Consider the following 27,701-nt stretch of genomic DNA (forward strand, 5'->3'; position numbering starts at 1 on the left):
CTGGTTGTTCCTGCTGCATGGATAATGTAGAAATTAGTACTTTTGGACCATATATAAAATAAAATAAAAATTCACTCAAAAGTAATTAATTTACTGTGTTTCTAGATCAGCACTCTTTCCACTTTTGGTGTATGTGTGTGTTATCGACACTTCCAAAACACTGTTCCTTCTATCCATCTGTGTCGTCCAGTCAGCCGGGTGGCAGTTTTGACGACCGTTGAGTCAAACTCCTCCTGAAATAGAAAACACAGCAGAAAACAGTGTTTTTAGGAAACGGAGATGATCCTTCAATATGGACAGACAGGAAGTGGTGAGAATCCCAGGACTTTCACACATTTGCTTTCTGAAGAGATGTTTATGTGAATATAACGTACATTTGCACATTTGATTAAAAATGTAATTTTTTGCTTCATATTCTCCCATTTTCTCATGTGTTCTATCTACTGTAGGCTATACACTTTTTCATATTGCACACATTTTTCATTAATTTCTCTATGTTCAATAATGCTCAATTTCAATTCATCCTCTTCTTTCTTAGCTGCACCCTCCCAGACATGATCAATCTCAGTATCACCCTCACACTAAGTCAAATACTCAACAATGCCATTCTTTTGCAGATGCTCATTGGTCATAATAATAATAATAATAATGGCTTTAATTTATATAGCACACTTTAAAATGTAAAACAAATCTCAAGGTGCTGATCATCAAGTCACTTATCGAGAGTTGGAGTCTGAAGTCATTAGATGTGAGGACAAGTCCGAGCAGCAAAGAGGAGTCACCATCCTCGTCACGCACACACAGACACACACCACACACACACACACACACACACACACACAACACTTCTTAATTACTTGTATCACGGCGAATTGCCTGCTCGCTGTGCGGACCTCTCCTCTTCCATCCTCTCCTCTGCCTCCTCTTGCACCATCTTCTCCTGCCCGGCTCTCCTCTCTGCCTCCCTGGCTGCCGTGCTGCAGGTCTGTCTGGCTGTGGTGCTGCAGGTCTGTCTGGCTGTGGTGCTGCAGGTCTGTCGGCCTCGGTGCCTCTGGCTGCGGCGGATCTTGCGGGGGACGCCTTTCCTCCTCGGGACGAGAGAGGCAGCCTGCTGCAGCGGGGTTGCGGCGCTTGGTGCCGGGCAGGGGAAAGCCGGGGTGGGACTTGGGCTCTGGGCTGGGAAGAGAGGTGGTGGGGGAGACGACGCCGTGGCCTGGTTTGGGGAGGTGGCTGCTGGACAGTCTGTGGAGGTGGAGGTGATGGCTGCGGTGGGGGCTGGAGACGAGGCTGTGTGTGGGGGCACCTCAGAGGTGCAGGGTGTCTGCGCTGCGTCGTGGGCTGCTGCCTCGCCCGGGTCTGGGGGTGAGCTGATGGCTGTGGAGGACGTGCAGATCGTGGACGAGTCGGGAGCCGCAGAGCAACCGGCTGCTACGCTGTCTGCCGCATCTCTGAGAGGAGAGTCTAGAAAAACACACAATAAGGCAATCAGCCCACAAAGTACAGACAGTGTCCAGCTGTAGTAGTGAGATGTGGTATGATAGTGTAGTGTAGACAACAACCAAACACAACAACAACAACCAAACACAACTCAGCTGAAAAATAAGATTCATTTTCTGGAGTGGGTTTATTCCTACCAGGGCCACTGCTAGTCTGGGAGTCGTCTGTCATCGGTGGCTCCGCCTCCTCCTGGATAGTTGGCACTGATGCCAGTAGACCTGGCACGCACACGCACACGCACACACACACACACACACACACACACACACACACACACACACACACACAAGTGATGTAATTCTTGAGTTGTTCAATATCTGGGTTCCCTGGCTCTTACTTTCTGTGTTGTTTATACATTGTTTTTCACTTCCTTTATTACGTTAATAAATTAATTGATGCATTTTCCTAATATGATGTTGTTATTCTCAGTCTTATAGATTCTTCTGTAAAGCACAAAGTAACATTTTGTTTGAGAAAAACGCTACAGATGCAAATGCTAATAGTTCTTTTTCGAGGTGTGCCAGTATCATCTGTAGTATCAGAATCAGTGGCAGCGTAGTCTGATCAGCAAATGAAGCTGTCCCAGAACAGATCTTTGAATAGCCAGTGGCAATACTTGAATTTAAAAAACTTTTCAGGTGAGTGTTTGCAGTGTGTTAGTTCAAACTGCAAGCTATGCCAAGCCGAGGAGTCTTCTGGCTGTTGATTGGAGGATAGGGTTGGGTGATTAGATGAATCGGGGGTGGGAATTTCCTTGGTGATTTCTTTGCTTGATTTTTGATCAGTTAAAATGTAGCCTAGTAGTGCGAGAGACACGCAGGTTTTCCTGTAGTGCTCGACAAGCCTACTGTAGATAGCCTCGACACCCTGCCCCAAATATAATTGGGGTTGACTAGGTTGAGCTCACAGTCCCTTAGGCTTTAGCTTGACGTGTGCAGTCTAGTGCAGTTTGGCCAAGCTAAGGGTACGTCTTGTTAGGACAGCAGTTGACTTACTGAGTCCTCTGTAATGCGAGAGTTGCTGGTAGACTTGTTTCATCCTCTCTATGTTGAGCCTGCTGCCCTCTGCGTGGTTGCTCATGGGTTTGGGGTAATCCACCCCGATCACACAGTTGGCTGCCTTCTGGAGCGACTCGGGGGCGTTCCACGGCTCGTAGATGTAGCGGTTAGGGTAGTTCTTCAGGATGGGGATGTAACGCCTGGAGCAAAGCAACATGAACATTTGCATCATAAGAGTACAGGTATAGAGTGTACCTGATGTAGTCTGCTGTTGGATCAGTATAAGAGTACAGGTATATAGTGTACCTGATGTAGTCTCCTGTTGGGTCAGTATAAGAGTACAGGTATATAGTGTACCTGATGTAGTCTGCTGTTGGATCAGTATAAGAGTACAGGTATATAGTGTACCTGATGTAGTCTGCTGTTGGGTCAGTATAAGAGTACAGGTATATAGTGTACCTGATGTAGTCTGCTGTTGGATCAGTATAAGAGTACAGGTATATAGTGTACCTGATGTAGTCTGCTGTTGGATCAGTATAAGAGTACAGGTATATAGTGTACCTGATGTAGTCTGCTGTTGGATCAGTATAAGAGTACAGGTATATAGTGTACCTGATGTAGTCTGCTGTTGGATCAGTATAATAGTACAGGTATATAGTGTACCTGATGTAGTCTGCTGTTGGGTCAGTATAAGAGTACAGGTATATAGTGTACCTGATGTAGTCTCCTGTTGGGTCAGTATAAGAGTACAGGTATATAGTGTACCTGATGTAGTCTCCTGTTGGATCAGTATAAGAGTACAGGTATATAGTGTACCTGATGTAGTCTGCTGTTGGATCAGTATAAGAGTACAGGTATATAGTGTACCTGATGTAGTCTGCTGTTGGATCAGTATAAGAGTACAGGTATATAGTGTACCTGATGTAGTCTGCTGTTGGGTCAGTATAAGAGTACAGGTATATAGTGTACCTGATGTAGTCTGCTGTTGGATCAGTATAAGAGTACAGGTATATAGTGTACCTGATGTAGTCTGCTGTTGGATCAGTATAAGAGTACAGGTATATAGTGTACCTGATGTAGTCTGCTGTTGGGTCAGTATAAGAGTACAGGTATATAGTGTACCTGATGTAGTCTGCTGTTGGATCAGTATAAGAGTACAGGTATATAGTGTACCTGATGTAGTCTCCTGTTGGGTCAGTATAATAGTACAGGTATATAGTGTACCTGATGTAGTCTCCTGTTGGATCAGTATAATAGTACAGGTATATAGTGTACCTGATGTAGTCTCCTGTTGGGTCAGTATAAGAGTACAGGTATATAGTGTACCTGATGTAGTCTGCTGTTGGATCAGTATAAGAGTACAGGTATATAGTGTACCTGATGTAGTCTGCTGTTGGATCAGTATAAGAGTACAGGTATATAGTGTACCTGATGTAGTCTCCTGTTGGGTCAGTATAATAGTACAGGTATATAGTGTACCTGATGTAGTCTCCTGTTGGATCAGTATAATAGTACAGGTATATAGTGTACCTGATGTAGTCTCCTGTTGGGTCAGTATAAGAGTACAGGTATATAGTGTACCTGATGTAGTCTGCTGTTGGGTCAGTATAAGAGTACAGGTATATAGTGTACCTGATGTAGTCTCCTGTTGGATCAGTATAAGAGTACAGGTATATAGTGTACCTGATGTAGTCTGCTGTTGGATCAGTATAATAGTACAGGTATATAGTGTACCTGATGTAGTCTGCTGTTGGATCAGTATAAGAGTACAAGTATATAGTGTACCTGATGTAGTCTGCTGTTGGGTCAGTATAAGAGTACAGGTATATAGTGTACCTGATGTAGTCTGCTGTTGGATCAGTATAAGAGTACAGGTATATAGTGTACCTGATGTAGTCTCCTGTTGGGTCAGTATAATAGTACAGGTATATAGTGTACCTGATGTAGTCTCCTGTTGGATCAGTATAATAGTACAGGTATATAGTGTACCTGATGTAGTCTCCTGTTGGGTCAGTATAAGAGTACAGGTATATAGTGTACCTGATGTAGTCTGCTGTTGGGTCAGTATAAGAGTACAGGTATATAGTGTACCTGATGTAGTCTGCTGTTGGATCAGTATAATAGTACAGGTATATAGTGTACCTGATGTAGTCTGCTGTTGGATCAGTATAAGAGTACAGGTATATAGTGTACCTGATGTAGTCTGCTGTTGGGTCAGTATAAGAGTACAGGTATATAGTGTACCTGATGTAGTCTGCTGTTGGATCAGTATAAGAGTACAGGTATATAGTGTACCTGATGTAGTCTGCTGTTGGGTCAGTATAAGAGTACAGGTATATAGTGTACCTGATGTAGTCTGCTGTTGGATCAGTATAAGAGTACAGGTATATAGTGTACCTGATGTAGTCTCCTGTTGGATCAGTATAAGAGTACAGGTATATAGTGTACCTGATGTAGTCTGCTGTTGGGTCAGTATAAGAGTACAGGTATATAGTGTACCTGATGTAGTCTGCTGTTGGGTCAGTATAAGAGTACAGGTATATAGTGTACCTGATGTAGTCTGCTGTTGGGTCAGTATAAGAGTACAGGTATATAGTGTACCTGATGTAGTCTGCTGTTGGGTCAGTATAAGAGTACAGGTATATAGTGTACCTGATGTAGTCTGCTGTTGGGTCAGTATAAGAGTACAGGTATAGAGTGTACCTGATGTAGTCTGCTGTTGGATCAGTATAAGAGTACAGGTATATAGTGTACCTGATGTAGTCTGCTGTTGGATCAGTATAAGAGTACAGGTATATAGTGTACCTGATGTAGTCTCCTGTTGGATCAGTATAATAGTACAGGTATATAGTGTACCTGATGTAGTCTGCTGTTGGATCAGTATAAGAGTACAGGTATATAGTGTACCTGATGTAGTCTGCTGTTGGGTCAGTATAAGAGTACAGGTATATAGTGTACCTGATGTAGTCTGCTGTTGGGTCAGTATAAGAGTACAGGTATATAGTGTACCTGATGTAGTCTGCTGTTGGGTCAGTATAAGAGTACAGGTATATAGTGTACCTGATGTAGTCTGCTGTTGGATCAGTATAAGAGTACAGGTATATAGTGTACCTGATGTAGTCTCCTGTTGGATCAGTATAATAGTACAGGTATATAGTGTACCTGATGTAGTCTGCTGTTGGATCAGTATAAGAGTACAGGTATATAGTGTACCTGATGTAGTCTGCTGTTGGATCAGTATAAGAGTACAGGTATATAGTGTACCTGATGTAGTCTGCTGTTGGGTCAGTATAAGAGTACAGGTATATAGTGTACCTGATGTAGTCTCCTGTTGGATCAGTATAAGAGTACAGGTATATAGTGTACCTGATGTAGTCTCCTGTTGGCTCAGTATAAGAGTACAGGTATATAGTGTACCTGATGTAGTCTCCTGTTGGATCAGTATAAGAGTACAGGTATATAGTGTACCTGATGTAGTCTGCTGTTGGATCAGTATAAGAGTACAGGTATATAGTGTACCTGATGTAGTCTGCTGTTGGGTCAGTATAAGAGTACAGGTATATAGTGTACCTGATGTAGTCTGCTGTTGGGTCAGTATAAGAGTACAGGTATATAGTGTACCTGATGTAGTCTCCTGTTGGATCAGTATAATAGTACAGGTATATAGTGTACCTGATGTAGTCTGCTGTTGGATCAGTATAAGAGTACAGGTATATAGTGTACCTGATGTAGTCTGCTGTTGGATCAGTATAATAGTACAGGTATATAGTGTACCTGATGTAGTCTCCTGTTGGATCAGTACGCCTTCCAAAGCCCACAGGACAGTAGCAGTGGAAGAACTGCTGGAAGAAGGCACTGCAGGAGAGCCACATCCAGCTGCCCGCATTCACACTCCAATCTGCATCCAGCAGTAACTCCTCAAACACCTGGATCAACACAGAGATACACAACACAGAGATACACAACACTGACTATGTTTACATCCACTGGATCAACACAGAGATACACAACACTGACTATGTTTACATCCACTGCACTCATTCTACTATTGACCTTCAAACAAGACAATATTGTGATGGTGTTTACATGTGTTGCTTATAGAAGATCCCATTCATATACCCGTTTACATGCTACAGAGCACGCTCTGATTATTAACGACTGAAGATTGTTGTATGCTGCGTTCATGTGCTCCTCGGATATATCGTATTTACGAGTTGCGAGCACATGAACGGACCTCAAATGTCGTATTTATGAGTGGGAATTTGGGAAATTCCGATGATCCCCGGGTTTCCCAGCTGTGACGTTGCGTGAGGATTCGGGACTACAACAATGGCAGAAGGTTTGGAGTCTGTGCCACCAATTAAGTGGAGAAAGTTTCTGTGCATAGTAGCTATGATTTATTTTGATTAGTTGCACATTTATGGCCTACAAAGCTACCATAATGACCCACTACTTGCTTTTGGTAAGAAAACACCAGCCAGGAGAAAACAACCTTACTTCTGGCGTTCATGTTTGTCGCACTTGAATGGTGCCCTTCCTGTCGTAATTACGACTCTACAACGGGGAAGTAGGAGCTTTCGAGGAGCACCTGAATGCAGCATATAGCTTGAAAGCCTTTCTGTCATGTTTCTGCCGTGTTAGGGACTCAATCTAAGCATGTGACGGTGAAGTCACGCTCTTCATAGCGTGTGTGATGATGCTACCTTCATGCCGCTCTCCCAGCTGATCCAGAGGTCCCCCCTCGTGAGGAAGCAGGCCACCGCGTGTCGGGCCAGGTGGTGGATCCAGCCCTCCTGTCTCAGCTGGGTCATGATGGCGTCTATCCAGGGGAAGCCGGTACGACCCTCGGCCCACTTAGCCAGCGCCACCGGGTTCTGGTCCCATGGGATCTGGAGGGGAAAACACCAGATACAGAAGAGTGAGGCACTACGCTCTCTTCTAGCTCTCTGGAAAAACACTGAAGATAAAAATCCCTTACTTTCAAAACACTGCAGTCTGAATCCAAAAGTATTGGATGATAACAGTAAGTATTGTCATCTCAGTAGCTTTTCAGTAGGTTTTTTCTTTCTTTTCTGATTTTTCGCCCATTTCCCCCCTGCTGCCCTGGTCGCTGCTCCACCCTCTGCCAATCTGGGGAGAGCCATAGACTAGCATCATGCTTCCTCCGACACGTACAGTTGCCAGCCGCTTCTTTTTACCTGACAGCGGGGAGCTTCACCGGCAGGACGTAGCACGCGGGAGGATCACGCTATTCCCACCAGTCCCCTCCTGCCCCGACCAGGCGGCCCAACCAACCAGAGGAGGCGCTAGTGCGGCGACCAGGACACATACGCTCAATGCGGCTTCCCACGCGCAGACACCAGCCAATCGACTTAAAACCTGGGGAGTGTGCATAGGAGGACCTGACCGAGTACAGTTGCGAGAATTATTTTTAAATAAATACGCCCATGGGGGGAGCTACAGCGACATTTTACATTTTAATTGTGACATCAGTGATGTCAAGGGGGGAGGGGAACGGGCACTGCGTAACGGGTACGGCACCAATCGGGGGGGTGGTGAAGAGTGGGAGAGCAGGATGTATGAATGGGGGGGAGGGGAATGGGTAGATGTACCCATGGGGGGGGGGGGGTGCAGAATCTACTTAGTTAAAATCTGATTTGTCGGATCGACTTCAAACTTGGGGAGTGCGCTTAGGGGGGCCTAAGTGGCCTTAGTGTGGGGGACAGCGCCCAGTGGGTGGTGCATGGGGGGGAACAGGCACTAGTAATAATAATAATAAAATCACAATTCCATGCGAACAGGTGTGCTATTCTTGTATCAAATGTTTTCTATTTTCACCTGTGACTCACAGGTGACTCACACCCTGACCTGATTTAAGACAGATGTTGACTTCGTATCCACAGACACTGTTCAAGGACCAGAGGGTAGATCACCTTTTTGTCATCAAATGAATAGGATTTGGTCACTGTGTGGAGTACGACCTGGTTCTTTTGAATGGAGTGGTGCGCTCGCCCACCTGAACACAGATGGGGTTTCCTTCCATGCGGTCGAAGTTGGGGTTGTTGGTGGCGGCTGTGTAGAAGAACTCCCTCCATAACAACTGGCCGAACAGCGACAGCGGAGGACTGCATCGCTTACGAAGCTAACGGAGACAGAGACAAAGAGACAGACAGAGAGAAGGAGGGAGAGACAGGGGAAAGGGACAGTTGTGATCTCAACTGTTAGGGTCAAAGAGAGTGACACATGTTTGCTACTACTTAAAGGGGGACTAACCCCCTAGATATGTATTAGAACAGTGATTTGAAAATACCTATTGAAAAAACCAAGAAATGACATATACTCTTGTCTATACTAGACTCTTTGGCTGTGTTAAGTCAAGATTTTTTTTCGGAAATCGACGCCATTACAGTTTGCCTACTGCCTAAAAAATAATTTATTTGAGAGGGGCGATATCTTTATAAATATCATCAACTAGCCAACGCTGGTGGCCTGTATGGAAACAGAAAATCCTGAAATGGTTGATAGTTATATCAATTTGGCCATTCAGTGGCGAACTAGAAATTTAATTATTTTTGTCCCATTTTGTCCCATGTGTGTGTGCGTGGCTTGCATGTGGCTTGTCTAAACTTACGTTAAGAGCCTCGCTGCTCGCAGCACACAGCACACAGTGAGGACAAACCTCTCGCTCTGGGGTAACACAATGCGAGATTTCTCCACGTAGACAGAAATAGCTGGTGTGCGATTTAGAGAATACAGTCTGAGATTGGGTACAGGATTGAGGGAATCCCGCATCTGTTTGCGAAGGTGCGACTGGACAGGACGCTTTTCACAGACGGGCACAGTAGTCGGAGCGAGGCGAGTGTCTCTCAGAGGGCACAGCTGCAGTGCAGATCTCTCCTCCGCGCATTCAGTCTGTCCAAAATCATTACCGATATAATCTCAGTAGGAGGGATGCAGGGAAATATGATAGTAGCCGATGTGTTTAGAGAAGCTTTGTCACGTTGTCACGTCGTAGTATAGCGTTATATTTTACATGTGCGCTAAACTGCGACCATATTTGTTTGCGGAAATATCAGACTGCTCTCTCTGCTGCTCTCAGCACAGAGAGCCCAGCTGCTGCTGGCCTGCTGCGCGCGCCCGCGGAGCTTGGGGCTCGTCCATGTAACAGTACGACTCTCGCCTGCCTGGGCTGGAGACAGTGTGCTTGCAACTCGGACTGATAATATAAACATCATCATTCGAGCTTATCCAGGTAAGATATCAATAAAGTAATGACACATTCAGCGGGAAACTAACTATAATTAAGACATGTGCCAACTTTGACGACGTTTGGTTCAGTATTTTAAGAGCAAACAGATTTTTTTTTACTTCAGTTAGAGCCCTCTGGAGCCTGATACTAAGTAAGGTTTTTCCATCTTGCCTAGTTGTATAGGCTTTGGAGATGCACCAGATGCACGCGCTAAACCCACCGTGACGTCAGGTTGTACCAAATATCCCATTCATTTGAGGGCACAAAAAAAAGCAGTTTTCCACCCTTAGAGGGCGCTTATGCCAGATATGCTGCTGAAAAATGATACAAATGGTAAAATGGCAACAGTTTGGTGTCAAATGTGGAAATTCTGACCAGAATTCTTCACACATCACCCCCAAAGTCATATATATTGGTTAAAAGCTGAAAAAAAGTGTTTTGGAGGTTAGTTACACTTTAAGCTACATCACAGATTTACACAGACGAAGTGCATGTCAGGGGTACTCAAACTTTTTTATTGAAGGTCTACGTGTGAATTTTATGTCCAAAGGACCAGAACAATGCCAGTAAAAGGCACAGACATAAATCATGTCCATAACTTGTCCATAACATAATTTACACACATTCAAAACTACAGTAGGAGCAGCAGCAAAGCAGAGATGATATCTGAGAAGTGACGCATGCCCAAGTTGAACTATTTTCCAAGTCTTTGCGCGACCAACCAGTGCAGAAAAACGCCCGATCCACTGTGCAGCCGGCGGTGAGTGCGGAATCTGCGCACCTTCCATAGGAAAATAGTTAATGCTGCACGATTTGGGAAAAAGGTACGATTGTACGTTATTGTGGACAATATTGCGATTGCGATATAATAAACAAATGGTCTCTACGGATGTGCCGGTATAAGTTTTTGACGGTATGCTAACCTTGGACAAAAATATCACGGTTTCATGGTATCGCAGACTAGTGTTGTTGTCTCGATGGATACCAAAATTTTAACTTTGATAGGATACCAAGTTTTGTATAATGATACTCGATACGATACTCGATACTGATTCAATACTTAATACCTAATATTAAAAATAAGAAACACAATTAAACTTTTACAAAATACATAAAAAAAATTATTTAATTATACAATTTGAAATAAAATTATCTTTAAAAATATATAAAACATTTTAACTCATTCATGGCCAGTTTAGGACTGCCAATATTTAGCACAGGCCAAAGATTTTCATAATTGTTGGTCATCTTTCAAGACCCACAGTAAATTATCTATTAGCACCAAAGTGATTTGCAATACCTCAAAATGAAGATGTACGTCTCTGGGTTCACCAGGAAAAAAAAGTGAGCTTTTAGCATGTTCTGTACTCTACTTATAGCCATTTATATACACCCTGTTTTCACCAAAAAGGTCTCTCTGAGAAAAGAAATTGCAGAAAATGGCATTTATGTACAGCACACAATCTCAGGCAGAACTCGCTCTCAATTCTTTTATTTTGAACTGTATTGACATCAGACATGTAAATATTATTCATTATGACACAAATGACAAAAAAAAAATATATATATATATATGAAGTGCTTTTTTTACATTCAACAATACAGTTTGCTCAGTGTGAGTGAGTGTGCAGACAGACAGACAGACAGACAGACAGACACAGACACAGACACAGACACGCACACGCACACGCACACACACACACGCACACACACACACACACACACACACACAGAGAGAGAGAGTTCTGTCCACAGCTGCTGCTGTATCGCACCTCCTCCCCCCGCAAATTAGCATAGGAGGGGAACACCTAACTGGTTTGAGATCAGCGTCCAGCCTCTGCCTCTGCTCGTTTTCCTCCTCTCGTTCGGGCTGGGACGAATGCTGCGACACGACACAGGAACGGGTCCGGCTTGGCTTTGGGACCAGGCGCTGCTGGAACCGGATCGATCATGTTCGTCACGGGTTTGACTAGGCAATCCAGGTTCGCCCTGCAGCAAGGCGAGCAGTGCAGCGCGCCGAGGGGCGTTTCAATGGCGTTTCTCCTCTCTACAAGGAAGCGCGTTTCTCTGTGTTTCCTCCTTTCCTCCTTCTTCCTCATTTCAAACAACAGCTGCGGTATGTGTTTGATAACGTGCTGTCAGCTTGACTTTGAGGTTAGGGACCTGTGTCTGTGTCACAGGCTGGGGAAGTGTTTGAACTATGCGCTCCACTAATAAAAACAAAAACACGTCAAACACGTCTTTGGCGTGGATGGCTATTTCTGATAACACGTCAAAGACGTCTTTGGCGGTGAATGAGTTAACAACAGAATACACCATAATATATTTTTAGAATAAAATCTTTACAAATTATATCACCATGTACTCTTCACAGCATCCTGTGATATCAGTGCCTGTCTCAAACATAGACAAAAAGAAAGGACAGAAAAATAGAAAGTGCAGCACTGTGTTACAGCACTGTGTTACAGCACTGTGTTACAGCACTGTGTTACAGCACTGTGTTACAGCACTGTGTTACAGCACTGTGTTACAGCACTGTGTTACAGCACATAGGCTGTGTAAAATGGCTCAGAAGGCAAAGTGAGTCACATGTCTGTCCACTGAGTAATACACACCCAGTTGATTTATTTTGTAGCGACAGATTACAGTGGCTTTAAATGCCACACTCACGTGACTCTTCTCTGAGAGAGAGTCTGGTGACGCGAGGCTACGTGCAGACTTTACCGAGGCACCCTGAAGGCGTCATCATGTGAAGTTACGTGCAGACTTTACCGAGGCACCCTGAAGGCGTTGTGTGGAGGTTGGCTGGCTAGTAGGGGTGGGGGGAAAAAATCGATACACCATAGTATCGCGATATTTTGCCTGACGATATTGTATCGATATTTGGATGCAAAGTATCGATATATATATATAATTTTTTTTTTTGCAGGCCATGCCATGCCAGGCCACCGGGCATCTGCCCGAAGCGCCCGATGTTGCAGTCCGCGCCTGCAGTGGCGTATTGAGTCCAGAGAAGCTTAATAATGTACCCTACATTTTGGGCAAAAACAAAACAAAAAAAACTGCATGTTTTACTTCCGGTGAGGTCAAGGAAAAGGTAGGAAAAGGAGTTAGACAATATATCGAAATATCGCAATATTCAATATATCGCAATATTCAATATATCGCAATATCGGCGATATCGCAATACTATCGTATCGTGACTCAAGTATCGTTTTAGTATCGTATCGCGGGCATCTGGTGATTCCCACCCCTACTGGCTAGGAGCATGCTTGGAGGACCCGGTTAATCTCGCTATTCGTCATCACAGCGGCTCATTACCCGCTGTAGTGTACACTTAAACGTGCTCATTACCCGCTGTAGTGTACACTTAAACGTGCTCATTACCCGCTGTAGTGTACACTTAAACGTGCTCATTACCCGCTGTAGTGTACACTTAAACGTGCTCATTACCCGCTGTAGTGTACACTTAAACGTGCTCATTACCCGCTGTAGTGTACACTTAAACGTGCTCATTACCCGCTGTAGTGTACACTTAAAAATGCTCATTACCCGCTGTAGTGTACACTTAAACGTGCTCATTACCCGCTGTAGTGTACACTTAAACGTGCTCATTACCCGCTGTAGTGTACACTTAAACGTGCTCATTACCCGCTGTAGTGTGCACTTAAACGTGCTCATTACCCGCTGTAGTGTACACATAAACGTGCTCATTACCCGCTGTAGTGTACACTTAAACGTGCTCATTACCCGCTGTAGTGTACACTTAAACGTGCTCATTACCCGCTGTAGTGTACACTTAAACGTGCTCATTACCCGCTGTAGTGTACACTTAAACGTGCTCATTACCCGCTGTAGTGTACACTTAAAAATGCTCATTACCCGCTGTAGTGTACACTTAAACGTGCTCATTACCCGCTGTAGTGTACACTTAAACGTGCTCATTACCCGCTGTAGTGTACACTTAAACGTGCTCATTACCCGCTGTAGTGTACACTTAAAAATGCTCATTACCCGCTGTAGTGTACACTTAAACGTGCTCATTACCCGCTGTAGTGTACACTTAAACGTGCTCATTACCCGCTGTAGTGTACACTTAAACGTGCTCATTACCCGCTGTAGTGTGCACTTAAACGTGCTCATTACCCGCTGTAGTGTACACATAAACGTGCTCATTACCCGCTGTAGTGTGCACTTAAACGTGCTCATTACCCGCTGTAGTGTACACTTAAACGTGCTCATTACCCGCTGTAGTGTGCACTTAAACGTGCTCATTACCCGCTGTAGTGTACACTTAAACGTGCTCATTACCCGCTGTAGTGTACACTTAAACGTGCTCATTACCCGCTGTAGTGTACACTTAAACGTGCTCATTACCCGCTGTAGTGTACACACTTAAACGTGCACTAGTTCTGCATAAGCACTCGCAGCTCTCTCCTTCTTTGAATGTTTTTCTCACTAATCACACAGCTGTTTACATTCTTTCCGGTCTGGATTGATTCATAGTTTGGTCCGGAGTTTGAGAAGCCCGGGTGTAGGTTTTGTATGCGTGCGTGCAGCTCACCTACCTTCATGTAAAGCTCTCGGAGGTTGTAGTAGAAAACCCTACAGGACAGGCAGCCAAAGCGAAGGTAGGGACTGAGGCCAGTAGGACTGGCGAACAGTGAACACATGACCCGAGGGTGCTCAAAGTTGGCCACCCACACCTACACAGACACACACAGACACACACAGACACACACACACAGACACACACACACACACAGTGAAAATAAGTGCATTGAAGTACTTATACAATACTTACTACTTACAAGACATTTTAACGCGTGGGCATGTATGACTGTTCATAGAACTGATTCCCTTACATTTGCATTGATGATGTGACGACTGACAACAGCAGCAGGATGAATTGTGATGTGTTTCGGGCCATATTATCTGCTCATATTCTGTCAAATGCTTCAGAAACCATTTGGACAATTGCATGATTATGTTAGTTTGTCCAACTATTTTGATCCCTTAAAATGTATTGTAATTCTAAGGCCGTGGCCACACTGATCCGTGGTGTCTGTCCGTGTGCGTTAATTTCTCTGTTCACTTCCATTCATTTTCAACGACAGCTGTCCGACTGCCCGTGGAGCACTCGGAAGCGTACGTATCCAGAAAATTTGCATACGTTTTGATGGACAGAAAGTTGAAGAGGGATGAACTTTTTCTGGATGGACGTATCGGATGGTCGGATAGTCACTGTCCGTTTAGCCAATCAGAGTCGAGGTCTCGAGACGAGGCGTTCCGAGATTTGTTTCAACTTTTCAAAGAAGATGGCGGCCGGGGCGGTGAAGGAGGCTATAGGGATTCCCCAGCAAAATGAGTAAAATTGTGTGATTTCACTAGGATTTCAGTGACTAGAAGTTAGTCCAAGGGGAGAATGTAGTGCATATACTTCTCTCTGGTTATCTGCACATGATCTACATTATATTATACTCGCGCTGTTCATGTCATTTGCATCGAGTCACATTTCCAAGGAGCTGCACGCAGGCTGCGCAGGCAGGCTCGCCGGCTGCGGAGCAGCCCCGGCGCTTTCGGCGAGGGGTTTGACGTAGACTCAGTTCTCATCGGACAGACATCTGTCCTTCAATAATTCTGTCCATTTTCTGACGGATCAGTGTAGCCAAGGCCTCACACCGTTCACCTGATTTGGCTGTAAACACCCCCGAAATAAAGCTGGAAGTCTGCAGTTAAAGCACATATTGATTGTTGCATTTCATGTCCACTGTGTACAGAGCCAAAATGATGAAGATTGTGTCCAATGTCCCAATACATATGGACCTAACTGTAGCATGAGCAGTGCTGCAGGAAAAAGATGACACAGTACTGGACACCCTGTTTGATTGACAGGTGATGTGCAGTACAGAAAAGATTACACAGTGCTAAAAATGGGCTTGTGAGTTAGGGCTGCTCGATTATGGCAAAAATCATAATCACGATAATTTTGATTGATATTGAGATCACGATTATTTAACACGATTACTCATTGACATTGAGAACATCATGAATTTATTGAACATTGACACTGGCTTTTCTTTTTAACATTGGATGTCTTTGGATTTGAGATATAATTGAAAATAAATAATGAAATTGAAAGTGCAAAGATTTAGAAATAAAATAAAAACTAAAATAAATATACAGTGTAGACCTACTATATCTGAACTAGTAGTCCTTAAACCTCACACTAGCCAAAATAGTGTCGCAGAAAATGACGTGTGATCTGTGATCAATCAGTGAAAACGGTATTTATTTACCGTTGTTTAATTAAGTGAAATGAAAACAGTCGGGACATATGTTGCAGACAGCAAATTAGTGCTTTCATATTTCATCAAAACTAACCAAATGAGAACGCTATTGAGTAACATTTGTTTACATTACATTAAATTACTCATTCGCATTGTAAAGAGTGTCCTGAATCGATGACTGTGTTGCGTTGCGGTGGCAGGAGTGACTAGATGGGGTTTTGTCTTTTTGTTTGTTTAGGGTTTATTGCTTGGTCATAGACCACTTTGTGAGTGGATTTCAAGTGATTAAACAAAGAGGGAGAGCGGTCGTGTTGTGGGGTGCAGCCGCGCCCGCGCATATCTTGCATACTAGTATGCAAGATATGCGCGGTCGTGTTTGTCTGACTCTGCGAAAATTGTGTTTCCACCCCACATAAGTTGTTTTACCTCTTCTCGACCAGCGGCTCTCTTTCTGTGACTTCTGTCATCTTATTCTTGTGCTACCAAGGAAATAGCCGGGGAGGATAAACGTGCCGTGGCTCTCTGTTCACATGACAGTCATTCACAACTCGAGCTGAAACGAAACGGTGTGCTTTGGGCTTTGGGGGAGGGGCCGAGCAAAGGAAGGGGTGCGCTTGATTTACAACACAAGACAGAACGAGAGTGACAAGAGCCGCAAAATCGTTTGATGTCGATTATCTTGTTTTCAGAATCGTGGAAAGCCCAAATCGTAATCATGATTAAAATTCGAGTAATCGCCCAGCCCTATTGTGAGTCCTAAAGTACCTTTCTGTCCAGGTGTTTGTTGAGTCTGTCCAAGGCCTCCGACTCTCCTCCATGCCACACAGCAGGGGGCAAACCCTCTGTCCTGAAACCTAGGAAGACACACACATAGAAACGAGGTGGTCAGATATACAGTAGGTAAGGGGGCACCCTTGCCTGGGCGGGGACCTAGTCTGACTCACTGGAAGCAGGCTGCGGGGGTAAGCTGGGACCTAGTCTGACTCACTGGAAGCAGGCTGCGGGGGTAGGCTCGGCCACTGGTGCTGACCATTTCAGTTGGAGCGAAGGGAAATCCCTTTACGCTCCCTGCGTGTCGCTCTCAAATGCCTCCGCTGCTGCTGTGAAACAACAAGAACGCTAGCTAGCAAGCTACACGCTGAAAATAGCATGTTTTGATGATTTGGATTGTGCAATAAAGCAGGCCTGCTTGGTACTTTTGGTGGATGGTTGTAAAGATAACAGAGCCAAAGTGAGACTAAGAGGAAAACGGAGCACAGCTGGGAATATTTGCTTAACTTCAAACTGATGAAAGAAAAGGTAAGAATAGGCTATTATTGTTAGTTACCTGTAGCCTTCATCTGAGAACTGGAAGCACTTGACAGTTGCCAGTGATGTGAGCATTATATCCAAAATATATATATTTTTTATTATTCCTCTTTTGTTTTTCTCATTTCTCGTCTCAGACAACATCCGGCCAATTACACTGCGGGCTCCATTTTACAAGGCCCTCTGTGGAATTTGTGGGCTCTTGCCTGAGACTCAGCACGCAAGGCAGTGTGTGTATCAGCGCCGATGCTGTGCGGCATAGAGACATGCATTGAGACATTGCATTTTGGGTCGTTACGTTTCATTGGTCTGCTCTCACTCAGAATGTCAAAATATATAAGCCACGTGATGTCTAGTTTTTGAGATATTAACATTTGTTTGGCACAACTCATATTAGTTATCTGCCGTGGGGTTTCCGCATTTCTGGGTGGTTGTGACGTCACGCTGATTCGTCCTATACAGATTCATAATCATAAACCCTATTATGACTGGTCCTACAGCTACACTATACAGATTCATATCATAAACTAGAGTGTAAACCCGTGCGTAGTACCTAGTTCCTCCAGTGACGGTATACTGTAGTGCTGGTCATGGTTGTCGGCTATCTGAGTTCTACATCTCTCCATCTGCTGCTGGCTGATGGCAGGCAGAGGTCTCCTGGGCAGCTCCAGTCTGTTCACAATGGTCTGAAAGCGCTTGAAGGTCAGAGGAGGGCTATTGTTGTTCATCTCAATTATCCTGTGAGCAAGAGGAAAACAAGATGAGAAACGTACAGCAGTATACACGTGTCAACACACTGTATATAATAGGCCTCTGGGTGGCAGTATACACGTGTCAACACACTGTATATAATAGGCCTCTGGGTGGCAGTATACACGTGTCAACACACTGTATATAATAGGCCTCTGGGTGGCAGTATACACGTGTGAACAATAACATATATAATAGGCCTCTGGGTGACAATGTTCTGTTCTCTATGGCCTGGAAAAGCTTGAATGTCTGACGTTTGATAGTGGAAAGAAAAGACATACGCCAAGACATTTAAAGGGGCCATATTATGCATTTCTTAATTTTGTATCATATATATGTTGTTACAATCTTGGATGGTCATATTAAACATGGGCTAAGCTTCAAATAAATATGTGAAAGTGTTTTAATGTTACCCCCATGAACCCCCCCTCCCGCCCATGAACTCTCGTAGACGAGATGACATGGATTTATGCCGATTTTGTGCGAGAACCATAGTTCTAGTGACGTCAGGTAGGACTTGTTACCATGGTGATGCCAACTTTGCCAAGCTTAGCCCGGGCCCGCGGCGCGCGCGCCCTGCCCCTCCCTTCCCTGTTCTGACATTCCAGTAGACTGCCGCATTTCAATCTAGTATTAAACATACTATTGGTTCATGTTGGAATAAAAACACTGCTTGTATCGATAAATATGCACCATTACTACTACAAAATGAAAAAATAATTTTGAAAAAGACCGAAATAACAACTTAAATCGAGCTCTGTTTAGAGGGGGGAAATCAGCGTCAGGCTGCCTGGAGGAAAACGGCACACCAAAAAAATCGTCACTCCTCGCCTGAGAGTAAATCTCCAAGGCTGTGAGGACGCTGTGTCTGCTGCAGCCAAACGTGCAGTGTCCCCTCCGTCTCCCTCTCCCTCTCTCTCCGTCTCTCTCTCTCTCTCTCCCTCTCTCTCCGTCTCTCTCTCTCTCTCTCTCTCTCCCTCTCTCCATGATTGTGGTTTGCAGTGGTTCTCAACGTGGGGTCCGGGTCCTCTGTCTGGGCAGAGGTTTGCGCAAACAAACTTTCACCCCGCTGCTCGCCTGGAGTATTTCGGAGGGTGGGGGTTCTTAAAGGGACAGGACCTAAAACAGAACGTTTCAGACAGAGGCTGAACTGAAGGGGGCAGTGAGAGCCAGTACAAGATAAACTGAGTTTTTTAAACTATGAATGATGCAATAAGTTACTCTACTGGAGGCCAACAATAAAATAATAATACATTATATTAGCAAAATATGGGCCCTTTAAGGACATTTTAGGAAGAACCCGTTTTTTGGGGGGTCGCGGCTCAAAAGGGTTGAGAACCACTGGTCTATGGCATGTCCCCTTAACGTCAACTGATTATATAAAGAGATATTTTTTATCAGATTTGAAAAAGTAGTATGGGTTAAAATTCTGGCTGAATCATTAGTTAAACCCTACTAGATGGTGCTCTGAGCCGCATTTAAAACACAGCTGAAAATTAGGGGTGCACCGATCACGTTTTTTGCCACCGATCACCTATGGGAAATATCTGCCCAACCGATCATCGACCGATTACCGATCACCGATCACCGATATATAAACTCCTCAAAGAAAGTTTGGAAACGTTATTTTAGGTCGATTATTTCTCCCCTTTAATAATACCAATTGGCATTGTATTTTATATCGTTGGAAAGCCTGATTAGTGATAGGGCTATTTTTTTTATTAAAAAATATATATATATATATAAAAAAATTGCCGATCGCCGATCGCATATTTGAGGTCAAAATAGGCCGATAAAAAATGCACCCAGGAGGTAAAGGGAGGAAAGTGCTTTTCCTAAATCACTGCCAGGAGGAGTGGCACAGATCACAGATCACAGATCACTTGACAAACCTGGGTCATATTTCCACCTGGGAGACACAATCTGGAATGGATACTGTGCAACTAGGTAATAACAGGGGTCTATTTCTGTCTCTTAGATCAGGATACTTTGCTCGTATCGCTGACACAGAGGCTGTGTGTTTAGCTGCTATCTTATACAACAAGTCTATATCTGTGAGCTCATTCTGGATCCCTGTTGGCTGAACCTGAGACCGGGGACCGTTTCCTATTGGACAGTTTACTGTGGCTACTGTGACTTAAGTCCAGTAAGCTGGCCACATGTCTCTCACCGAGCATGTCTGCATCCACACGACCACAAACACACACAGCTAATCTCCCTCGCTCTCTCTCCCTCTCATACCACCATCATCTCTCACACAACAAGGGCCGTGGACTTGAGGTCCCCGTGTGAAAGGGCTATTCGCTCTCATTCACACACATCCCGCCACCCAGTGTGTGCACATGGCCAAGGGTGTGACCTGCAGTAGCATGCAACGGTCACTGGATGTCACTGCTGGCTGCGATGATGCCGACGCACTGATTTACTCACAGATTAACTTGATTTGTTCAAAATATTAGTCAGCCTTCTCTTGGACGCCTTACTCATTCAGTTCTGTTGGTTTACTAAAAATAACAACTGAAATTATACTGATATCAGTGTGCAGGAAATGTTGGACTATCAATACTAGCATCATGCATTTGTTATACTGCAAAATGTTAAAAATACATGGATGTCTACAGAAAATAGAGAGAGACGGAGAGAAATCAGTTGCATGCATATTTATTTCATATTTACTGAAGTGCTTTGAATGTTTTTGCACCCTCATCTTGGTGTGAGCTAGAGTCACCACTGAATGCATAATTTATGCTTTTCCTGAACACTGCTAATTGCCTGATAGAATTTGCTGTCTAGTGTGCCAGCTGTCTGTTCTTCTATGTCTGTCTGTACATAGATGCTGTCTAGTGCTGTCTAGTGTCTGTCTGTACATCTATGTCTGTCTGTACATAGATGCTGTCTAGTGCTGTCTAGTGTGCCAGCTGTCTGTACATCTATGTGAAACTGTTGGTATGTTTATATGAAACTTGTTGTGCTGCTGTCTGGGCCAGGACTCCCTTGTAAAAGAGATTCTGAATGTCAATGGGAATATTCCTGGTTAAATAAAGGTTAATGACATTTCCCATGTACATAAAAACCTAACAGGCCACGCCATCTCTTCGGAAGGACAGACTCACAGTCATGCATTTTGATTTTACAATGTGTTGCCAATGGGTTTCAGGTCAGCGATCATTCTCAGCCCATAAAGGACCATGAAGAAATCATCAAGACCCTAATATGAGGGAGGCATTTTGAGCGGGCAATAGGGAGTGGTCCCTGGTAGGGCAATAGGGAGTGGTCCCTGGTAGGGCAGTAGGGAGTGGTCCCTGGTAGGGCAGTAGGGAGTGGTACCTGGTAGCCTGAGGGGCAGTAGGGAGTGGTCCCTGGTAGGGCAGTAGGGAGTGGTCCCTGGTAGGGCAGTAGGGAGTGGTCCCTGGTAGGGCAGAAGGGAGTGGTCCCTGGTAGCCTGAGGGGCAGTAGGGAGTGGTCCCTGGTAGCCTGAGGGGCAGTAGGGAGTGGTCCCTGGTAGGGCAGTAGGGAGTGGTCCCTGGTAGCCTGAGGGGCAGTAGGGAGTGGTCCCTGGTAGCCTGAGGGCCTTTCCTTGGCCTTTCCAGAGGCTTCGGTGCTCATGTCACTGGCATGTCCCCAGTGGGCGGGGCTAGCAGGCATATGGGAAATTACATATTTAGATCAAAGTGAGACAAAAGAGGAAGTCATTTGAAAGCCTTATGAGAGGAGCACAGTCATCCATGACCTTGTGCAGGGAAAAAACCCTGAATACATGATTTTTTTTCTCACTTTCTTTTTTCTCACTGTGTGGCTACTTTTAAAATAAAAGTGCATTTAGAATTGCATTGTATTATGATCCATAATTAAAATAAACAACTGCATGTACTTCCATTATATTTTATTTGATTATTAAAAAAAAAAAAAAAAAAAAAAAAATGATTTTTGACATTTGTGAATCGATGCAGAATCATGCAGGTTCGCATCGCGATGCATCTTATAATCGATTATTTTTGACACCCCTATTACCCATGTGACTCATTACCCATGTGACTCATTACCCATGTGACTTGTTGATGTTGGTGCATTAAACTGTGCGTTCCAGTGTCATCTGATTTTAAGACTAAACTCAGAGCAAAGAACCATATGAACATTGCATGTTAGGCACGTAGCCGATGACTAACCAAAGTAAGGATTGTGAGGGTCAGAACCATACTGCACTGACTATATATATTCCTCTGACCCTGTACATCAGAGATGATAGAGAAATGCTGTGCTAAAAAAATAGCAGCTGGTGAGAGAGGTAGAAATGATTTTTGAACATGGTGGGTGTGTGTGTGTGTGTGTGTGTGTGTGTGTGTGTGTGTGTGTGTGTGTGTGTGTGTGTGTGTGTGTGTGTGTGCGTGCGCGCGCGCGCGTATCCTCTAGTCCAGACCTATCCACATTGCAGAATGAAGGAGGTGTGTACGCAACTCACCTGTCCAGGTTGTAGAGAGTGTGTGAGTTTCTGACGATGGTCTCCACTCTAAACTCATTGGCCATCTTAATGATGGCCCCATCCCTCTCCTTCCCATAAGGCTCGGAGTCGTATTCAAACGTCAGCCTGGTCACGTTCCACTCCTGGAGAAAGACAGAGAGAGAAACCCAGAGCAACAAAGAGTTATTGGCAAATTGCTGTCATATATACTTCTTTGTTCAATTGGTCCCACAGTCACTGTTCAACACGTTCAAGTGATTGGCTAAGGCTTGAAGTAGCGCTTACAAAATCTGAATTTGGGAAAGCTACTTTTATAAATGGTAAATGGCCTGCATTTATATAGCGCTTTTATCCAAAGCGCTTTACAGTCAGTAGGTACATTCACCGATGGTGGCAGGCTACCACGCAGGGTGCTGGCACACCATCAGGAGCAATTTGGGGTTCAGTATCTTGCCCAAGGACACTTCGACATGCAGACTGGAGGAACCGGGAATCGAACCACGACCTCTTTTATCCAAAGCGATTAGTGGACGACCCGCTCTACCTCCTGAGCTACAGCCGCCCCCCTTTTAGTTTCTGCCCTGCACACACCTGGAATACTTTGCAACATACATTGAAACTGGACACAATAGTACAAGTGGGTGAATTTAAAACTATGATTGCAAACTACACCACTCATTGACTGTTGACCGTGGACTGTAGTATTTGCGGTGCAAGTGCAACTTTTTGGCCCAAAACAGGCAATGTGAGGCAACGCAAGTCATCCTTCATTGTCGCTCGCTAGTCCTTTCTAGTTCTCCTGGTGTGTCAACCCCTTTCCAGACAGTGAGGAAACAGATGTTTAGTGTTTGTGTAGAGCAGCCGAACCGGCAGCCAATCAGGAGCCTTGCTTTGATTTGATTGGCTTATGATGATCAGATGGTGTACGATGGTGGAACTGTATATAACCAAGGCATCAAATGATTTGTCTCCAAAGGTGACCAGCTCGTGTGACACAATACCCCTAATGTTGACTATTCATTTGACCGACATTTGATGCCTTGTGGTGGTCATTTTAGACCGTGGTTGAGAAGTTCTGAAGAGAGGTTCTGAAGATTCTCAGTAGGTAATGGTAATACACACCTTAAAGAGCCTTGGGAAGACATCAGTTGGCTGCCCTCTGACCACAAACAATCTGGAATTGAGCTTCCTCAGACTGCTGTCCAAGTCCTCCAGAGACTCCAGCAGAAACCTGAAGGTAGACACAAGCAAAAAGGGAGACATACAGTTATTGAGTGAACTAACCTAATATCATTTGGATGAGGCCTTGTGAAATTGTGACCATCAAGGGTCTGATTTGTGATGACTACAGCAGAATAAAATGGAGCCAATATCACCACCACTCATTTTTCAAACCTCTCTCTCTCCGCTTGCCCTCTGTGTCTCTCTCTCACACTCGCTCTCTCTTTCTCTTTCTCACTCGCTCTATCTCACTCTCTGTCTCTCTCGCTCTTTGCCTCTCTTTTTCTCCGTGCCGAATCATATTGTTTCCTCGCGGCCCGGTAGCAAATGCTTTGCGGACCAGCCCGGGGGGAGGGAAAATTCATACTAAATCAGATGTAACAACTGGAGGAGGTAGAGACCCTCTATAGAAAAATTTAAATTGTATGCTGCCTGCAGGTGCTCCCAACCTCACACGTGCTACGTGTAGTAAATGAGTGGAAAAAGACATTGAAGCGGCTGTCAAACCAAAAAACAATTTGAAGAGCTGTAACATCACTGTATTAAGAGAGAAAAGCTCTGAATGAATTACATGATCATCCTAAAATTGTGTTAAAAGCAGCCGGCGATGAGGGAGGAGCTGTGATAAAAGCAGCTGATGAGGGAGGAGCTGTGGTAAAAGCAGCTGATGAGGGAGGAGCTGTGGTAAAAGCAGCTGATGAGGGAGGAGCTGTGGTAAAAGCAGCTGATGAGGGAGGAGCTGTGGTAAAAGCAGCTGATGAGGGAGGAGCTGTGGTAAAAGCAGCTGATGAGGGAGGAGCTGTGGTAAAAGCAGCTGATGAGGGAGGAGCTGTGGTAAAAGCAGCTGATGAGGGAGGAGCTGTGGTAAAAGCAGCTGATGAGGGAGGAGCTGTGGTAAAAGCAGCTGATGAGGGAGGAGCTGTGGTAAAAGCAGCCGATAAGGGAGGAGCTGTGGTAAAAGCAGCTGATAAGGGAGGAGCTGTGGTAAAAGCAGCTGATGAGGAGGAGGAGCTGTGGTCATACAAAATACTAAGACTATGTTGCTGAGGCCCTAAGACAATTAAGCAACACCACCTTTTATAAGCCTTTGCTGCAAAGCTCTGTGGAGACATACTGTATATACGGGGGACAGACAAAGCCCTGTGGAGACATATATACGGGGGACAGACAAAGCCCTGTGGAGACATATATACGGGGGACAGACAAAGCCCTGTGGAGACATATATACGGGGGACAGACAAAGCCCTGTGGAGACATATATACGGGGGACAGACAAAGCCCTGTGGAGACACATATACGGGGGACAGACAAAGCCCTGTGGAGACATATATACGGGGGACAGACAAAGCCCTGTGGAGACATATATACGGGGGACAGACAAAGCTCTGTGGAGAGACATATATACGGGGGACAGAGAGAAGCTCTGTGGAGACATATATACGGGGGACAGAGAGATGACATTTTGAACTCTGCCTGCGTTGGAGAACAAGTGGATCACTAAGAGCCAATAGGATTTTTAAAAAAATAGAACACACTGTCACCTGTGTTTTCTACTTATTGCCTAAGATACATAAAAGGTTGGACAACCCTCCCGGCCGGCCAATTATAGCCAGTAACAACTTCGCTGTCTGAACCTTTAAGTCAATTTGTAGAGCACTTCCTCAATGACATTGTCAAGACACTACCTTCATATGTAGCGGACACCAGAGATGTCTTAAGATCTTTTAACTCTTTTCTGGTTTCCTTTGACGTGGAGAGTTTGTACACGAACATTCCACATGATGGTGGAATAGAAGCCATGGAGTTTTACCTCGGCCCTAAGAAAGATGATCTCCTCCCTGTGGAACTGCTTTTGTCACTCATTACATTTATTTTGAAATCTAATTATTTTATGTTTGATAACAAATATTATTTGCAATCTCAAAACACAAGCATGAGGTCGCCACTCCAAACTATGCAAATTTGTTCATGGGTTTAGGGGAAGACAGATGTATATAACCGCTTTGCTAACAATATTTTGTTTTTCAGACGGTACATTGATGAGCAGCCGAGCTGCGGGTGAGGCCGCGCAGCAGCCGAGCTGGGTATGCGAGCTGCAGGGCCAGCTCGGCAAGCTGCAGGGCGAGCCTAGGAATCGAGCGCGCGCGGGATGCCTAGTTACTGCACTTCTTCATTACCCAAAGAGGCGTAACGTTATTAACGTTACTTATTCCAAGTGTTTTCATCACTAACGTTAGCATGTGTTGAAAAGTACTTTAGTGAATGCAATTAAATGCTTGTGAAAGCGTGCACAAGAGTCAAGACTATGCACCAGTTAGCCTGGGTGTGTCGTGTTTTCTTGTTTACAAAGAACACCACACCAAACTGCATTCAATAATCTGGCAAGATGAGTCTCGCGTTGAGGCTAGCAATAATGTCGCCTTGCTTTTCGGCAAAGACACATGCCGCATAAGATTCAAGGTATTTTCTGAATTGCTAGAATTTATCCTTCACTTCGGCATGCATAACGATAACCTTATAACAAGGTAATCAACCAAATAGCAATTGTTTCAATACAATCTGTATTTAACGCTATATAACGCTAGGAAGTGATTTGCATGTTACGTGTATGTGTAACCTGTTAACCAGTTGTTAATGTTTACATTTTAGGTCTACTTGCGGATCACTTATTTGCGGAAGTAAGACTAACAATTCGTAAAGATCGTAGGTGACATTACTGTTTTATGTGGTGTGTGTGGTTTGCCGATAAGCAAAAACAACATTAAATCGACCGATTTGTGTACAGCGTTTGGTGTGACGTTCTCTCCATTAGCTATAACAGCAGGCTAAGCTAACGTTAGTTAACTGGCGTGGAGAGGAGGCCCAAGCCTTAACTCCAAGCACTGCAGCTGTAGTAAATCATACACACTGTTATAATGAGTATGTAGCATAGAGCTAGCCACTAACCAAACACAGGTGGCTCACAGAACATAGCTAACGCTAGATGTTACAGACCTCCATCGGTTGACTCCCACGTTAGCAGAGCCAGCAAACCAGGGGTCTAGGATATAAACACAGCGCACAGTGTCCGCTCCATTCAGGGCCTCCTGCAACGCCGAGTTATCATGCAACCGCAGACCTTTGCGAAACCAGTGCACGGAATTCACCACCATGATTACGTATTAGTCCATCATTAGATACAAAAATCCAGAGAGACGAGCCGAAATAAAGGCAAAAACAGTCACACTTTTGGAGACTCCCTCAGTAACTTTGGGGCTGTCAACCGAGAACCAACAGCGGAGTGGGCGTGGTCAGTATGCACGTCGTAATTAACCTCGCGTCACCAGGCTCTTCTCGGCGAGAAAGAGCCTGGCTCCCGCCCACAATTGATTTTGTCACCCTACTGGTTCCCGCCTAGAGCCCGCCCTAGACCGGATGGCAGCGTTTCTAGCTCGTCAACTTTCACGTTAACTTGACAATTTGACCCAAGTATCAGAATCCTCTTTCACCGTTTTGACCGGTGTGTCAGGCGGTGGTGGCGGAGATGCCATATTGCATAAACGTTCTGTTTTATGTAACGCTAGCTTTGTTTTGATCAGACTCTAGTTTAGGTAACATCACCGCGTCAAGCTAACGGCAACAAAGACGTTGTTAGGCGCATTGCCATCCGGTGTTAATTCTGGGTCCGGGGTTTACGCCCCCATGACAAAAAGCGGGGTGGAAGGTGCCCAGACTACGTCGTAATAGTTTCCCCTCGTGTCTTTCCGCTGATTGGTCAAAGAGCGAGACGTCATCAGGGGCAAGTCATTCAGATTGGTTGATTGGCACATGTTGGTAAAGCGCTGTCACGTTGAAAAACGTAGGCTGTAGTGTAGTCCATAACATGGTTGATAACGAGCGATGCTTGCCACCCTGCTATACAATATCATTTACCTCAACTTTCGAATGGC

General features: G+C 44.7%; 1 protein-coding gene across 1 annotated transcript; it reads right to left on the reverse strand.

Moving 5' to 3' along the window:
* Window positions 1-119: 119 nt before the first annotated feature.
* LOC310793083 (cryptochrome-2-like) lies at window positions 120-26,924 on the reverse strand (the record flags this gene model as incomplete). The annotated part of the gene is made up of 13 exons (XM_083654828.1): window positions 120-233; window positions 858-1,461; window positions 1,635-1,715; window positions 2,493-2,695; window positions 6,270-6,421; window positions 7,199-7,384; window positions 8,512-8,637; window positions 14,313-14,450; window positions 16,800-16,888; window positions 17,896-18,080; window positions 22,552-22,694; window positions 23,674-23,782; window positions 26,767-26,924. The coding sequence occupies 12 exons, from the start codon at window positions 26,922-26,924 to the stop codon at window positions 863-865; spliced, it is 2,169 nt and encodes a 722-aa protein (XP_083510954.1). The 3' UTR covers window positions 120-233; window positions 858-862.
* Window positions 26,925-27,701: the final 777 nt, after the last annotated feature.

The sequence above is a fragment of the Poromitra crassiceps genome (assembly GCF_964638095.1).
Source record: "Poromitra crassiceps genome assembly, chromosome: 18".
Lineage (NCBI taxonomy): Eukaryota > Metazoa > Chordata > Actinopteri > Beryciformes > Melamphaidae > Poromitra > Poromitra crassiceps.